The 17,792-nt window shown below is 36.2% G+C and overlaps 1 protein-coding gene across 1 annotated transcript in view; it reads left to right on the forward strand.

Annotated features, from left to right (window-relative positions):
• NDC80 (NDC80 kinetochore complex component) overlaps positions 1–17,792 on the forward strand; it is a 71,995-nt gene that overhangs the window by 5,059 nt on the left and 49,144 nt on the right. The window contains exons 3-9 of the mRNA XM_007935618.1: positions 1,841–1,964; positions 2,070–2,242; positions 3,179–3,281; positions 7,213–7,302; positions 12,415–12,508; positions 13,629–13,735; positions 14,384–14,528. Coding sequence (XP_007933809.1) covers positions 1,841–1,964; positions 2,070–2,242; positions 3,179–3,281; positions 7,213–7,302; positions 12,415–12,508; positions 13,629–13,735; positions 14,384–14,528 — 836 coding nt within the window. The remainder of the gene's footprint in view (positions 1–1,840; positions 1,965–2,069; positions 2,243–3,178; positions 3,282–7,212; positions 7,303–12,414; positions 12,509–13,628; positions 13,736–14,383; positions 14,529–17,792) is intronic.

The following is a 17,792-nucleotide window of genomic DNA, read 5'->3' on the forward strand; positions in this document are numbered from 1 at the left end:
AACTTAGGCTTCCCTCCCCTCCCATCCCTGGTAACCAACAAAAAAGTTTCCTTTCCTTGACTTTTTACAATATAGATTAAGAGAGTATTTCCCCTTCTGTGATTGACTTCTTTCATTCAGCATAATGTCCTCCAAGTTCATCTATGTTATGTGGTATTTTGCAGATTCTACATTATTCTTTAAGGTTGCATCATATCCCATTGTGTGTATGTACCACACATACACAGTTTGTTTATCCATTCCTTGCTTGATGGGCACTTAGGTTGTTTCTGTCTCTTTGTTATTGTGAATAGTGCTGCAATGAACATGGGTGTGCATATATGTTCATGTACTGCCTCTCACTTCTTTAGGATATATACCTAGCGATGGGATTACTGAATCAAATGGTATTTGTTTCTAACTTTTAAGGAATCACCATACTGATTTCCACAGTGGTTGTATCATTTTACAGTCCCACCAGCAATGGATGAGAGTCCCAGTCTCTCCACATCCTCATCAACATTTGTTATTTTCTGTCTTGTTGAACTTTGCTATTAATGCTTGGATGACATAGTATTTCATGGTTGTTTTGATTTGCATCTCTCTAATGGCTAATGATCGTGAGCATTTCTTCATGAGTATGTTGACTGCCTGAATCTCTTCTTTGGTAAATGTCTGTTCATGTCTTCTGCCCCTTTTTTTTTTTTAATTGGATTGTTTGTCTTTTTGTTGTTAAGGTGCTAGAATATTCTGTAAATTTTAGAGATAAGTTCCATATCTATATGTCATTGCCGAATATTTTTTCCCATTCTGTAGGTTCTCTTTTTACTCTTTCGGAGAAGTCTTCTAATGAAATTAAGAATTTAATTTTTAGAAGGTCCCAATCATCTAGTTTATTCTGCTTTTTGTGCATCTTGAGTTATGCTTGATAGTCTATTTAGGCCATAAGTTAGGGCCCCTAAGTTTGCCCCTATTTTTTTTTTTATGAACTTTATAGTTTTAGGTTTCATATTTAAATCTTTGATCCATCTGGAGTTAGTTTTTGTGTATGGTTTGAGGTATGGATCTTGTTTCACTTTTCTGCAAATGAATATCCAGTTTTGCCAGCACCATTTGTTAGAGAGTATCTCTTCCCCATTTAATGATTTTGGACCTTTGTCAAAGATCAGCTGACCATAGGTTGATTCATCAATTTCTGGGTTCTCAGTTCTGATCTACTGATCTATGTGTCTATATATAGATGCCAGGCTGTTTTGACAACTATGGCTGTATAGTAGGTTTTGAAATCTGGGAGTATGAGACCTCCTATTTTATTCTTCTTCGGTAGTGTTTTGCTTATCTGAGGCCTCTCTCCTTTCCATATAAAATTAATGATTGGTTTTTCCATGTCTTCAAAGAATGTTGATGGAATCTGGATTGGGGTTGCATTGAATGTATAGCTTGCTTTGGGTAGTACTGACATTTTCACAGTGTTCAGTCTTCCTGCCCGTGAACATGGTATGTTCTTCCATTTGTGTAGATCTCTTATAGGTTCTTGTTGGAAGGAAAATGGGGCAATCTACTTCTGTAGTGATACTGCCTCGGAAACCCAAGGAGGGGTCGCTATGAGTCGGGGCCGACTTGATGGCACATAACAACAACAACAGCTTATAGGTTCTTGTAGTGTTTTGTAATTTTCCTTGTATCATTATGTGCTCTTTATCTCTGATTTGAATGAAAGAATTTTGTTTAGTTAAATACAAATTAAAGAATTGAACTTCAGTGTTTGATGCTAATGTTAAAATATGACATCTCCTTGAAACAATTTAGACTTGACTACAGAAGGAAATCCTTTTGATTGACTTTAAAAATATGTTTCTAGAACTAGTGGACCTGGATCCCGGAACAGTCAGTTTGGCATATTTTCCAGTACTGAAAAAATCAAGGACCCAAGACCGCTTAATGACAAAGCATTCATTCAGCAGTGTATTCGACAACTCTGTGAGGTATTTTATAATTTTAAATAGTCTAAATTTTGCATGTTCTCATCGGCATTTTTTTGGTAATTTTTCTCTTATAAAATATCTGATGTTTCATAAAGATAATTATAGTTTCTTACAGAAAATGGTTATGCTTATAGTATATCCATGAAATCTCTACAAGCTCCGTCAGTTAAAGACTTCCTAAAGATCTTCACTTTTCTGTATGGTTTCCTGTGCCCTTCATATGAACTTCCTGATACAAAGTTTGAAGAAGAAGTTCCAAGAATCTTTAAGGATCTTGGGTTTGTATGTTATATCTGTCATTAGCCTAGAGGGATTGTTGGAGCACAGAGAAGAATCAGACTCAATGAATTTGTAGACTTGAGTTAGACAAAGAACATGTTCTAAGATGATCACTATGGGCTCAATATGGAAACTAAATTGAACAAGCAAAAAATTGACTATTTGCTGGTCATTGGCAAAGCTGCAGGTGGTATATCCTAAGACCCTGATCTGTTTAAGTGACAGGAGAAATAGAAACAATGGGCTAGATATAAGAAATGTTATAGATGTGGAAAAGACAAGATTGAAGGCCTGGTGAAAATGGGGTGAGATGAAGTCAAAAGGGGCTTCAAAAATTTTAACTTGGTTTTTAGACGGTTTGTGCTATTGATTATAGAGTAAACCACAGGGCTAGGAATGGATTTAGGAATGACGAATGCTTACTTGTGGTTTGCTTAATTTAGAATATATTGAGTTCTAAGAAACAAAAGATCTTTTGGTAGAGAAGTCCAGTATGTTGTTTGTTGATCAAGTTCTGCAGTGTATGATGGCTAGACGTACATAGCAACCGATGAAGAAGATAAAAAGAATAAAATCATTCAAGAGTTAGATTTCTAAGGACAAGATCTTAGTAAGTAACTTACTTATAAATAAGTGAAGACTTGGAATGTATATGCTGAATTTTTGAAATGTAACTTCTTACTTAGCTTAATTATTTTTACTGGAATAATATATTAGGAGCTCTGGTGATATAGTGGGTAAGGCATTTGGCTACTAACCAGAAGGTCAACACTTCAGACCCACCAGCTGCTCTGCAAAAGGAATATGAGGCCATCTACTTTCATAAAGATTTACAGCATTGGAAACCCAACAGGGATCACTATGAGTCAGAATCAGCTCAATTGCAGTGGTTTTAGAGAATATAAAATAACTTTATTTTTTCTAATTTTTTATAGGTATCCTTTTGCATTGTCCAAAAGCTCCATGTATACCGTAGGGGCCCCTCATACATGGCCTCACATTGTGGCTGCCTTGGTTTGGCTAATAGACTGCATCAAGGTACTTGATTTGTCATTTTAGATATACATATGAGAAAAAAAGGTATTTCGCTTTTTCTCCCAATCCTGCATTTGCCAATATAAAGTCTACTTTAGAGTTTTACTTTTCAAAGTACATTTGATTTTTTTAAGTTCTTCAAAGTATATATGTATACATATATAATGGAAATGTATACATTGTCAAGGAGATCATTTGAGGTTTTACAACTCAAAAAACAGAAAACTTATTATTTCCACCATGACATTCTTTAGTTTTATTTTATTTTATTTCCTTCTTTCTAATTAAAATCCATATCCATTGCAAAAAGTTTGGGAAAATACAGAAAAGCACATGCGAAAAATGATAAACAAATAGCCTTACAACCTAGAGACAATAACTGATAACATTTCTTTGGGACTTAGTTTTTAAAGTGCATTATTGCTACACAAAATATGTATTTTTTTAAGCTTTTGATACATATTAACAAATTTCTCTCCAGAAAATTTACACAAATTAAAAGCTTCTCAACAACATATGTACGTGTCCATTTTGCCACATCATAGACATTATTGTTTTAAGATCTTTACCAACTGAAAAAAAATAACTTGTTTTAATTTATATATATTTATTATGATTATGATTATTGAACTTTTTATATGGTTTATCATTTATATTTCTTCCAACCTGGTTGTGTTTTTTTAAGCCTATTTTATATTGGATTATTTGCTTTTGCCTATTAATTGGGACTCATATAGTGAGATCTTCATATATTAAGTATATTAATATTTTTCATATTAGTGTGGCAAGCAAAAATCGATGGCTAATTTTTTCAGATTTTTGTTTTTGTTTTTAAAGATAAACATTCTATCACATTTATTTTAACTGCCTAGTCATGTCTTTTGCTATTTTTCTTTTTTCTTTCTGATTTGCAAGAACACTGTAAGTCAAAAATGTTCAACTTAGAGAAATTAGCCCCTGTATATATGGTACAAATATTTTTCCCTCTTTTTCCTTTTCATTTTATGTCCTGTTTTTTCACTGTTCAGAAATGTTGAATTTATCTACTTTAATGCTGTATCTTCCTTTCATTGCTTCTAAGTTTTCTGTCCCACCTGGTGTTCAAATCCTTAAAATTAATACTCATATTCTCTTGGCCATCACCAAGCAAGTAAATGTAGGTAGGCACTGGGACTTGGTGGGTGAATTTTGATCCAGGAACCATGCTAGTACATTCATTACCACCAGCTGTCAAGATAAGAGTAGAAATCCAATACTATAGTCCATTAATGAAACTCACATTTTATTGGACTTTATAACATTCATGCATTCAATTTGTCTCTCAGTGATGCCTGTGAATGTTAGGTAATCTTCTCTCTGCTCTCACTATCAAATAACCCTATTGTTACTAGACACTTTCACCCTTGTTTGCCTGGTTGGAGATGGCATTTCCACAGTGATACAGGAGCTTGATGTGGCTCCTGTTGGGGAGAGGAACCTCTTAAAATGCCTCCAAGTCCGTTATCTGGATTGAAATCCCTTCCTTGCTATCTTTAATTGCTTGAAGTTGTTTGTCAAATACTGTGGCAATGTGAAAATCAATGAGAGACTAGGTAGGTTTCGTGTTCCAAGTATCTTTCCATTTAGCATTATGTTGGAAATCTGGCTACATTTAGGAAGGCCTCCTTTACTCCCTGATGTTAGGGAAAAAAATTCAGATTTTTTTTTTTCTTTTGGTAGTGTTTTCATGGCTTCTTTGTGTGTAGTTAAATCTTGATCCATCTGAAATTTATTCTTTTGTAAAAAGAAGAAAACCTTATCTTTTAAAAAGTTCGTTCAGTATCATTTATTGAATAATCCATCTTTTCCTCACAGTTTTGAATTGTTACTGGTATGTTCTGTTCCTGCATTGTGACCATTCTAATCTTGTAGCTTTATAATAGACTTTTATCTAGTAGAGGAAGATTTATAATATTTTTCATAATTTTTCTGGCTGTGCTTATGTCCTCATATTCACACACTTTAAATTATATTTTTCCCAATTCCAAAAGATATCTTGTGATTTTTCTTTTTTATTGGTATCACGTTGAATTCATAAATTTATTTAGGGGGTAAGTGCCACCTTGACAATATTTATTGTTCCCATTTAGGAAAGTGATAAATACGTGATTTAATACTTTGTTCCTTTAGTAAAGGATCAAAGCTTACTTCATATTGGTCTGCATATTTTCTGCTAACGTTAATTCCGAAGTAATTCCATGTATTTTGTTAATATTGTGAACAGGACTTTTTTTTTCCATTGTATTTTCTAAAATCACTGCTAAAAGGCTATGTATTTGTTTTATTTATTACTTTTATTAAATTGCTTTATTACTACTTTTCTAAGTTGATTTTTAATACCACTGTTTCCAAATGAAATATTTTCTATTTTATCATCTAGTTATGATATGTTCAGATAGAACACTGTTTTTTGTTTTGAAGTATACCTTCCTATTTCTAGTTTATATCAAGAATAATTATTAAAGATTATTATATGCTTTTCCAGGACCTATAGAGATTTTTGTTTCCTCTTGATGTTGCATTACAGTGGAAAAATGACACCTTTAGCTAAAAAAAAGATTACTCTGCTCCATATTTCTTCTTATCTCTATACAACTTCAGGTTGAGACTATTTTGACCAGATCTCCTAAGTTCAGAAGAACTTTCCAGTCCTTGCAGTAGAGTCTTTTCATTAGCTCTTTCAGATCTTTTTGTCCTTATGTAAGGTTCTTGAACCTTGCAGAGTACCAAGTTTTTGTAAGGACCTGTGACAAGGCTACAGAAATTCTTTCTTAATCTACCCCGATGACAAGGTGGAGGATTCTGTTCTTCATTTTGGGGTTTGCCCCATGTGTTTTTCAGACTTAATTAAATCTGACTGTCACTGTGGCTCTAACTGTGGAGGAAAAGGTACAGAATGACAGAGCTTCCTTGCATTCACTCTGGATATACAAAAAGTCCCATGAGTGGCTTTGGAATGGAAAAAGGGTGGGGGGCTAGCAACTCAGCACTAAAAATAAGTGTTCCCTCTCATAAATACTAGATAGGAGACCCAGGATAAGAAAACTCAATTAAATGTTGTTTTCAACAGAAAATGCATTCTTCTTTTATGTACTTCTGATGCATAGTCCTCTTTTCAGAAGCATAGCATTCATTTTACTACATATACACTTAGATCTTAACATTTTATATCTTAAATTTATACGTTTAAGTTTTCTTAATTTTTTTCATGTTTGAAAGCTTATTTTTTAAAAAAAGTTATTAAAAAAAATAAGTGTTCTGAAATGAGATTTTTTATTTCTTAAAAACCTTTAACTATTTTTCTTCCACCTTGTCAATTTTAAGCATTTTCTGAATTTTTTTGTTACCACAAAAAATTTTTTTGTTACAAAATTTGTTATCCCTTTCAAGCTTAAACAAGTACCTGTGGTATTTTTGAAGATTTTATGTAATAAGATTTAGTCTGAATTTATATTGAAAATATATATATTTGGTCAATATATATAGTGAAGAATGACTTGATAAAATTTGAGCCCCAAAATTTAGTTCATATGAAAGAGAAATAATTGTTATTGTTTCACCTTTTATGTGACAATTCTGTTTTGAATTCTCAAAATTTTAATTACCTTAAAAAGTGTAGATTATGGATTAATAGCAGTATAAAGGTTAGTATGTTTTTCTTTGTAGAACAGAAGTAAATATGGAAACCATGCTTTCTTAATTGAACAGGATTCATTTACTAAAATATTGAAAGAATCATATATTAAGGCTCAATATAACTCTCAAAGGAAAATTTTAGTCATGCAGTAATGTAAATGCTTCTAAACATGACATGAAAAACAAACTTGACAAAACATGGAAGGTATGTGACTTAAAGCCAAAGATCAACTTCATATATTACTTGTGTATTAATTAGTTATACACTGCCATGAAAGAAAGCTCACCTACGTTTGATGATGGACAGCCTTGGGGAGAAGAAACTGAAGATGGAATTGTGCATAACAAGGTACTATGCTTTGTCATATACTGTAATAAAGAGTTCTCTTGGTATTATTAAGTAACCAAATGTGTCACTATAAATATACATCCTTTTGTAGAACATTTCTTTTTGCTTTCTGACAAACTACTAAAATTTATTTTTACAAATATTAATCAATGGATCTGTTGGAGTCACATTATAGTTTCCTAGGTAACCAGAAACAGAAATTAGAAAATGTGAACTAAGTAAAAATGCAAGGTTGGAATTACATAGTAACACGTTAATGTTGTATATTATAGATAATTCTTTTCTTCCCCTATATTTTAAAATGAAAATATCAATATTGGCAACATTATTTTAACATTATTCTGTCGATATAAAGAATAATTTGGGTCTTAAAATGTTACATGTGGATTATTTTCTGTTTGTTGTATCTTGTTTTGGCCATTTTAGTTAGGCATCGAGCCACTGAGGTCAGCTTTGCCACTTCCTAAACAACAACAAAAGTGGCTGAGGTAGAAACAAAGAGGCAGTGTGAATTGGTTTCCACACCATACTTGATTGGAGCCTAAACTGTGCATACCCTGGAAGCATAGTGCCTACGGCACTTGACTGCTAACCAGAAGCCTGGCGGTTCAAACCCGCCGGCCACTCCTCAGAAGGAGGGTTGGGCAATTTACTTCTGTAGTAATACTGCCTCAGAAACCCAAGGAGGGGTCGCTATGAGTCAGATATTATTCAAAGTACATAACAACAACAACCTGTGGAACCCACCCCAGCCTATTTCCTGAAACACTCAAATATATATATCCAAATAGAGTAAAGCAGCTCCAAGAAATAAATTTAAGGTGTGGAGATTGTACATTAACATCTCCTAGCATGTGTTAAAGACCAATCCCCATGAAGGCTTTGAAAAGAAAACCTATTCTTTGTTCTAATTCTAAGCATAACTTGTGATGTATTTGTCACAGAAGGCAAGTGTGATTAACTGTAGCCTCATAGTTTATTACTGCCTTCAAGGGAAATAGTTCAAAGATGTACCAACTGACTGGCATAGTTTCATTGCTGTTTCTTCACTCACTCCCCTCCCCTATACAAAAAACAAACATGCCCCTTAATCCCTGCTGGAGAGGCTGCTAAAAGCCTTTGATTCTACACTTGAAAGAATCCTCCCACATTGCAATGTGTATACTGGACTAAGCTTAGTTACACCTAAGTTTTCACCCAAGTACAATTATAAAAATACCTATAAGTATTAAATTTCTTGACATTCATCTTAAAGGCTAAACCAATAAAAGTTATTCTTGATACTTCACGTGTTAAAGGTACCATTGCTTAATGTCCGCAATATGTTCTATAAAATAGGACCTTTTATGATTTGAATGCTGTGTTTAAAAAAAAAAAAAAAAACTCACAGCCATCAAGTTGATTCCGACTCATAGCAACCACTCCTGGGTTTCCGAGGTGGTATCTCTACAGAAGTAGATTGCCCAGTTCAGAGGAGTAGCTAGTGGGTTTGAACCACCAGCCTTCTGGTTAGCAGTCAAGTGCCTTAGGCACTGCGCTACTAGAGCTCCCAGTGCTATGAACACCATATCAAAACCCTGCTTCCAGTCATCTTCGTAACTGCTGATGATGATGACTATGACGACACTGACCATGGCCAAAGGAATGGGTGCTGGCAGCTGAGGGGGGCTCAGCCTGCTAAGCAGAGCCAGAGGAAGCTAGTGGGGAGGGAAACAAGACCACCCAGTCTGGCCCATCTGGCTGCCAACCTGACAAAGCCTGAGAGCCTGCTCCTAGAGCCCTGTCCTCTGCCTCACCAGCCTGTATCATCCCAGCCGTGGTCCAACATTGCAAGAGTCTAGGTTTGGGGTCTTTAAAAGCATTAGGAGGGAATAATAAACAAAAGGAAAACTGCTTTCCCTTTCTAAACCAAAAAACCTTATGAGACCACAGATATATATGTGGTAGGGCAAGGTTACATGTTGCCCCACAAGACGTTAAGCAACTCATACCTGTATTTTATATAATACAGAAGAAGCATTTGGGAAACTATAAAGTTAATTAAAGACAGTTAGCAGAGGATCCAGTATCCCTGTGTTGTTCTTAGGTGCCATCAGGATGGCTCCAACTCTTAGCCACTCCACTATGTACAACAGAAGAAAGCACTGCCCAGTCCTGTGCCATCCTGACAATCCTGCCTGCACTTGAACCCATCATTGCAGCCACTATGTCAATCCATCTTGTTGAAAGTCTTCCCCTTTTTTACTGACCCTCTATCTTACCAAGCATATCCTTCACTACAATTTCACTGTAGTAAGATTCTGATCCTCAGTTTTGTGGGTCCAGAAACTCAAGTTTTTTTAACCTGTCAGATCAAATTTAACCAAGCTTCCAAAAAACAAAAACAAAAACCTCACTGCTGTCGAGTCAAACCCAACTCATAGCGACCCCTCCTTGGGTTTCTGAGGCGGTACCACTACAGAAGTAGATTGCCCAACCTTCCCTCTGAGGAGTGGCTGGTGGGTTTGAACCTCCAGCCTTCTGGTTAACAGTCAAATGCCTTAGGCACTATGATACTAGAGCTCCTTAACCAAGCTTATGAAAATAATTCAGCCTTACCAAATTCACATGAGATTGTTCTGTAAGTAGAAAGAATAGTTATTAATTTACCATGAGTGGTAACCTTCCCAGTTACAGAAATATTCATAATGCCTATTCAGGGTACTTCTTCTGTGTCAGCCAAGCAATAAGAAGGTTGCTTATTAAGCAGAGAATTAGCACAAAGGGAATAGTTTTGTCTTTAGGGATATTTACTTCATCCAGGCTATGGAAAATTGTGATCACCCATGCTTGCCTCCTAATAGTGTATTCATCCATAATTACCAAAATACCTCATGTCTACAAAGTATAGTCTTACTTTCTCTTAGATAAGTACTAAGATAAGTAATAATTTCTTATGTTCTACTTAGATCCCCACTTACCATGCAACTTTTTATTTTATTTTTTTAATTTTTGTTGTGATTTGGGTGAAAGTTTACAGAGCAAATTCATTTTCTGTATAGCATTTCATGCACATTTTGTTTCATGATATTGACTACAATTCCCCACAATGTAACAATTCTCTTCCCACTTCCTGCCCATAGTGTCCTTCCCTCCCATGCACTCCCCACCACCCCACTTCCCAGCTATTCCCCTGTGCAAACACTGCCCTTTTGTTCTCCCACAATTGATCACTCGAAGTAGTGTGTCTACCTGATGTGAATGATCACACCATATGCCTACCTATTATTTGGCTGGAAGTCGCAGGAGTGAGTTCAGTTCCACGCCTAAAGAGGCCAAAATCTCAGAGGTCTCACTAGGCTCTATCAGACCAGTAAACCTGGTCATTTTTATAATTTTGAGTTTTGTTCCACATTGTTCTCCTACTCTATCCAGTATTTCCTGCACCGGTCCCTTTCCAAGTGGTTGACAGTGGTAGCCAGGCATCATCAGTTCTTCTGGTCTCATGGTCACATAGGCTGAGGATCTCATGATGTCCTAGTCCCTTGGACTAACTGTTTGCATGCATCTTTGGTTTTCTTCATTCTTGTTTGTTCTGGATGAAGAGAGACCCATTGTTGCATCTAGATGGCCACTTGCAAACTTTTAAGATCACAGGTGCTACTCACCAAAAGTCGGATGTAGAACAATGTTTTTGTGTAGTGTGTTATGCCAATTGAGTTTGATGACCCCTGCGACCATGGTCCCAAGCCCAAAGGTCCAACTGCTCGTTCACTTAGGGTGGCTGGCTGTGGCCAGGAAGCCACCACAACCCTGCCCCTTGTCAGCTCCACTGTACACCTGGACATTCCTACAGCACATACAAATTCACATGTAGAAGCATTGTCTGCCAACCCTACACATGGTCATGGCCATACTACCCCCTGTCTAGACATACCTGATCATAGAGTCTGTCCACCCATCTATCCAGCCATAGATCAGTGCTTGCCATCACTCATAATGCAGTACTACACATGCAAAAGGGTTCATCTTTGTTGTCTGTACCTCCCATGCACCTCTCTGTGTCTTTCTCTTCCTCATTGCCACCATGCTGATCACTCACATTTGGTACATTGCCCTTCCCTTCATGCAAATCAATGCTTGTCTCTACCTATCTATCTATCTATCTAGCAGTGTTCCCGCCACTCCCTGGTAACCATACTGGTAACCAACAAAAAAAGCTTCCTTCCATACATAAACCTTTCTTCGAATTTTTACAATAGTGAACTAATACATTATTTGTCCTTCTGTGATTGACTTGTTTCCCTCAGCATAATATCCTCCAAGTTCATTCAAGTTATGCGGTGCTTCACAGATTCTACATTATTCTTTAAGGGTGCATAGTATTCCGACTTGATGGCACATAACAACAACAGTATTCCATTGTGTGTATGTACCATACTTTGGTTATCCATTCTTCTGTTGATGGGCACTTAGGTTGTTTCCATCTCTTTACTATTTTAAATAATGCTGTGATGAACATGGGTGTGCATAAATATCTGTTCTTTTCCTCACCTTCACTTCTCTAGGATATATACCTAGTAATGGGATTGCTGGATCAAATGGTATTTCTAATTCCAACTTTTTAAGGAATCGCCATACTGCTTTCCACAGTGGTTGTGTCATTTAACAGTCCCACCAGCAGTGTATGAGAGTCCCAATCTCTCCACATCCTCATCAACATTTGTTATTTTCTATGTTGTTGAACTTTGCTATGAGTGCTGGGGTAAGGTGGTATCTCATCGTTGTTTTGATTTGCATCTCTCTAATGGCTTAGGAGCTCTGGTGGCATAGTGCCTAAGACATTTGACTGCTAACCAGAAGGCTGGCGGTTCAAACACACCAGCCACTCCTCAGAAGGAAGATTGGGCAATCTACTTCTATAGTGATACCACCTTGGAAACCCAAGGAGGGGTCGCTATGAATCAGATCTGACTGGACAGCAATGAGTTAAGTTTGAATAATGGCTAATGATCATGACATTTCTTCATGTGTTTGTTGGCCACCTGAATACCTTCTTTGGTGAAGTGTCTATTCATTTCTTCTGCCCATTTTTTCATGATGTTGTTTTTAAAATCCACTTAACCCTATTAGTTGTTTTTAGACTACACCATAAAATGCTATGAGAGTTTTATGACTGGTGCTGATAGCTTTGAAGAGATGAACACAGAATTGCAGTCAAAACTGAGTGAGTGTTCTTTTTTCCTAATGTGTTTGCTTTTGGTCATTTAAATTATCTCGTCTTATGAAGTTGTAGCTTATCTTAACCTATGCAGTGTTAATATAAGCCATTTACTTTAATACATTTTGATGCCTGCTGATTTTCACCTTCATGGTTTCTTTGGTGAAGAGAATAAGAAAGAATGCTGAGGCATAATACATTACTGGCTATGTGACCTTAACAAGCTACTTAACCTGGCTAACAGAGTTTTACAAGATTATATAGCAACATATGTAAAGTACCAGACACACTATCAGGAACATAGAAGATAATCAGCAAATATTATTTCTCTTGGTTAATAGTATCCTTATGATAGCTTTGCTTTATTATTGTTAATTCAAAGCACCAATTAGTCAAAAGATCTAACATCTCAAATTTGTAGCAGAAAGTTAATATTGCAAATAAGGAAATTAGTTATTTTTTTTACTCAGCTATAATCTAGTGGCATTCAGTATTTACTGGCTAACTCTAAAATGTTCCAGAGATGTTGTTTTACATTGTTACACTTTATATATAAACACCAGATTCATAAGTAAAGACAACATAGGAGACTATCATCTTACCGCTATTAGCACAGAAGATGAAAGCTTTCCCATATGCTCTCCTGGGATTGTACCTCCTGAAGAGTAACCAGAACAATTTGAGTGTGTTCACATGGGAAAGGGAGTAAGATAGTGATGGGAGTTTTGTTTTATTTTCCAAAAGAAATATTTGTAATAGATCTAATGCAGAAAATATCTAGTAAATTATTTAATAATTCTGTATTTAATTTAGCATACTGATTCCATTCATTTATTCAAGCAACTGTTTGTTATATACCTATTGTGCACTCATCACTGTTTAGTCACTCAGGATACAGTCATGAATAAAAAATAATGGATCAGTAACTGGAAGGCAAATGGTGATAAATGCTATGGAGAAAAATAAAGCAGGGTAAGTGGGAGTATACACTGGAATAAAGGGAAGAATTTGCTGTTTTCAGAGAGTAGAATATAAGGAAGTAAGGGAGCAAGCAATGGTGAAACAATGGGAAAGAATATTCTACGCAGGTTTAAGGTCTCATAAAGTCTTTTGGTTTTGTCTCCAGAGGATTTATTTAATGTAGATGCTTCCAAGCTGGAATCATTAGCAGCAAAAAACAAAGCATTGAATGAACAGATTGCAAGATTGGAACAAGAGAGAGAAAAAGAACCGGTTAGTAAACATGCTTGTCATCAATAGGCATACACATTTGAAATAGCTTTTAGATTCTTGGATCTCCTCAGAGATCCAACTAATCTTTTACTTACTTATTTTAAAAAAAAAAAAAAATTCACAAACTAAGTATTTTGTAAAGTACTTTTGCATAGGAAGAACTCCCTATGAAAACATGTTTGGTATTTGTGGAGCTTTGTTTTCCCCTGTGGTCTGAAGTCTTAAACTAATGGTGTTCAGAAGATGATGAAAGATTCGTACCTCTTTACATAAGACTGAAAGTATCTTTTATACAAGGTCCCCATGTTACATACCTTCAGGGAATATTATTCATAAGAGACCTTGAGTTTTATAGTTAGTGAAAAAGGAATGATAAAAAATGAGCTTTCTAAAAGCTAAATGATAATAGCCACATGTCTAATTTATTTTGTGTGTTATGTTACTAAAGCATAAATGTTCATAAAACGTTTGTGCTTTTCTACCCTGGCTCTTGTTTTAAGATCCTCTTATTCTTTTGATTGTTTCTAAAATTGAAAGGAAAATTTTAATTTACTTTTCTCTGAAATAAATAATACTGCTTTGCTTTCAAATAAAGTATGGAGTGATTATTGATGAGAGAAACCAATTTAATATTCTTTTCTTTAAAAGAATCGTCTAGAGTCATTGAAAAAACTGAAAGCGTCCTTGCAAGCAGATGTTCAGAAGTATCAGGCATACATGAGCAATCTGGAGTCGCATTCAGCCATTCTTTGCCAGAAACTGAATGCCCTGGATGAAGATATTGCTAGAGTAGGTAAGTACATCTAATGCTAACAAATCATTCAGACTGGAAGACAGCTACCTGGCAAATGACTGCTAGAGATCCATATTTGTTCTCCTTCCAAAGAAAAGTGATCTGACAGAATGTAGAAATTATCATACCATATCACACACAAGTAAAATTTTGCTGATGATAATTCAGACAATTAGCAGCAGTAGATCCACAGGCAACTACCAAAGTTTCAGACTAAATTCAGAAGAGGACATGGAATGACAGATATCACTGCTGCTGTCAAATGGATCTTCTCTGAAAGTGGAGAATACCACAAAGACGTTTACCTATGTTTTATTGACTATGCAAAGGCATTCAACTGTGTGGATACTTGAAAATTTTCTTTTAGAAAGATCAACACAAGACTGGTCTCTATGAGGTAGAGGTTAAAGATGTCCCAAATGTCCAACTTTCCCAGACTACTGTGCCACTCCATGATCTCTGACATCAACTCCTCCTCCTCTCCTCAGTAATCTCCCTCCCATCTTAGGGTTTCTGAAGTTCACTATAACGTCTCACAGAACTCACAGACTCCAAGGAAATGGCTCATGTGATGATGGTGGAGACTGGCAGGCTGGCAAGTCCCAGGTCTATGGGTAGGTTTGGAGGGTTCTCCTAACTCATGTGGTTGCAGAGGTGGCAAACCAAAATCGGCAGGTCAGATGACAGCTGCTGTCTCAAGTCTAGGTACGAGATGATGACAAACCAAATGCAGAACCAGAGCAAAAGAGTGAACTTTCCCAGAATATTGCTATATGTTACCCTCATGGAAGCTAAGGATGGTGACTTGAGTCACACCCTTAAGCAAGGTGGGACTCAAAATGCATCCCACCCTAAACAGACATAGGGATTAGGATTTACAAAATGGAGGACAAAATATGGCTAGAAGGGCCATGTTAAACAATTCACTGCAATGCAGTGGATCATAACAGATAATGGATATCATAATGGGAATTCCAAAACAATTGTGCTCCTGTTGAACCTGTGCATAGACCAAGACGCCATCGTTAAACAGAACAAGGGGATACTGTGTGGTTTAAAATTAGTAAAGGTATGTGTCAGGATTGTATCTTTTCATCATACTTATCCAGTCTGTGTGCTAAGCAAATAATCCAAGAAGCTAGACTATATGAAGAAGAACATGACACGTCTCTAGTATTAGAGAAAGACTCATTAAAAACTTGAGATACATACATGACACAACCTTACTTACTAATTGTGAAGAGGACTTGATGTATTTACTGATAAAGATTAAAGATGGCTGCATTAAGTTTGAATTATACCTCAACATAAAAAACATAAAAATTCTCATAATTGGACTAATAAGAAACATCATTATAAACAAAGAAAATATTGAAGTTGTCAAGGATTTCATTTTACTTGGTTCCACAGTCAACATCCATGGAAGCAGCAGTCAAGAAATCAAATGATGTATTATTTAGCATTGGGCAAATCTGCTCCAAAAAACCCCTTTACAGTGTTAAACAGCAAAGATGTCATTTTCAGGACTAATGTGAACTTGGCCCAAACTGTGATATTTTCAATAGCCTCATATGCATATGAAAGCTGAACAATGTATAAGGAAAACCAAAGGATTTCAGTTGTGGTCTTGGCCAAAGAATATTGAATATACAGTGGACTTCTAGAAGAATGAAGAACTCTATCATCAGGAGGGACCAATCCCTAGAGAAGGATATCATGCTTGGTAATAGAGATGGCCAACGAAAAAAAGAAAGACTCTTAACACCTCTCTCCTGGGTTCGATAATTCGCTGCAGTGGCCACACAGAACTCACAGATTATGAGGTTTATTAGGGAAGCACCAGACTACAATTCAAGTTCAGGAAAAACGCTCAGTCTCTCCCAGCCCACCATATCTCAGCCAAGTCTCTCACAGTCTCTCCCCCAGCAGTTCATGTCCCTCGGTGTCTTACTCAGCAACACGTGTCTCTTGAGTCTCTTTCCCAGCAGCGCATGCCTCTTCCAGCAGCACATGTCTCTTTCGGCAGCACATCTTCCTCAACCAGCAGTCAGAGAGAGTTCTGCCTCTAGGAGGCCTCCTTTCGAGCTTGGCAGAGTGGCCAAACCAACCAATCATAACAACAGAATTCTAAGCAGTTGAGAGAGAGTGGGCACCTCCCAGGACATTGTTCCGTGCCACTCCCAAGAGAAATACTCCTGGTGGACAACTTCAGCAATCAGGAGCTCCTCAGTTGCTCATAGAAAATCCCACCTTGGAGTTTACAAAGACTTATGGGTAGAAAAGCCACACTAAGTAATTTACTACACTGCAACTACCTACTAAGCAATTCATTATCTTAAACTGCTTAAAAGTAAGATGAAAAGCTGCAAGTACTGCAATTCTTGGGAAGCAAAAGACTAACTAAAGAAAACCTGTGTCTTCCTAACCTTGTTTTCATAAACTGATATCGTTCTTAATCGTAAGTCTGGAAAATACTGTATCAGACACAATTGATTAACATTTCTAAGATTCCAGAATGAGGGCAAAGGAAGGTATGTATAATCACAGAGCCATTGGACTGTGGATTAAAAGACACAATTATAGGGATTTTGTTTATTCTTTTTGGTTTCTACACAGTGTATGCCCCATACAGGAGCTATGCAGATGATCCTTAAGATATTTGATTTTAGCCCTTAATCTATGGAGTGTTGATCATCTGTCCAAGTGAGACTATTAATTAACTAGGGTATTTCTGAGTCTTTTTTTTTTTTTTCTTTTTTCCAAAAAAGTCTGATTATACATATTGGATTTGCTCTTAACCAGCTTTTTAAATGTGTTACACTTCACCCTTAATTTGTTTCTTTGTTCCCCATGATGATAAGGAGCTATACTCAAATTTTTTATTTAAAGCAATGTTTATAAAACAATTAAATCAGTACTTTCTGTATTAATACTCTATCTTCTTTACTGATACTTATTCAAGTGTGTTGTCAGCATTCCTACTTGTTCTTGTGAGGAATTTTTTTCCAGTAGTAGCAAACTGAGTGGGTAAAAAATATTTCAGCAATACTTTGCCATTCCAGAGTGATTTAGTTGTTTGGGGTTTTTTTAATTGTGATTTGGGTGAAGATTTACAGAGCAAATTCACTTTCCATACAGCAGTTCACATACACTTTGTCTCATGTCATTGACCACAGTTTACCACAATGTAACAATTCCCCTCTCACTTCCTCCCCATAGTTACCTCTTCCCAGTGTCCATCCCTCCATACACACCTGCCCCCTG

The sequence above is a fragment of the Orycteropus afer genome, unplaced genomic scaffold (genome assembly GCF_000298275.1).
Source record: "Orycteropus afer afer isolate SDZICR_OR568_19922 unplaced genomic scaffold, OryAfe1.0 scaffold00030, whole genome shotgun sequence".
Lineage (NCBI taxonomy): Eukaryota > Metazoa > Chordata > Mammalia > Tubulidentata > Orycteropodidae > Orycteropus > Orycteropus afer.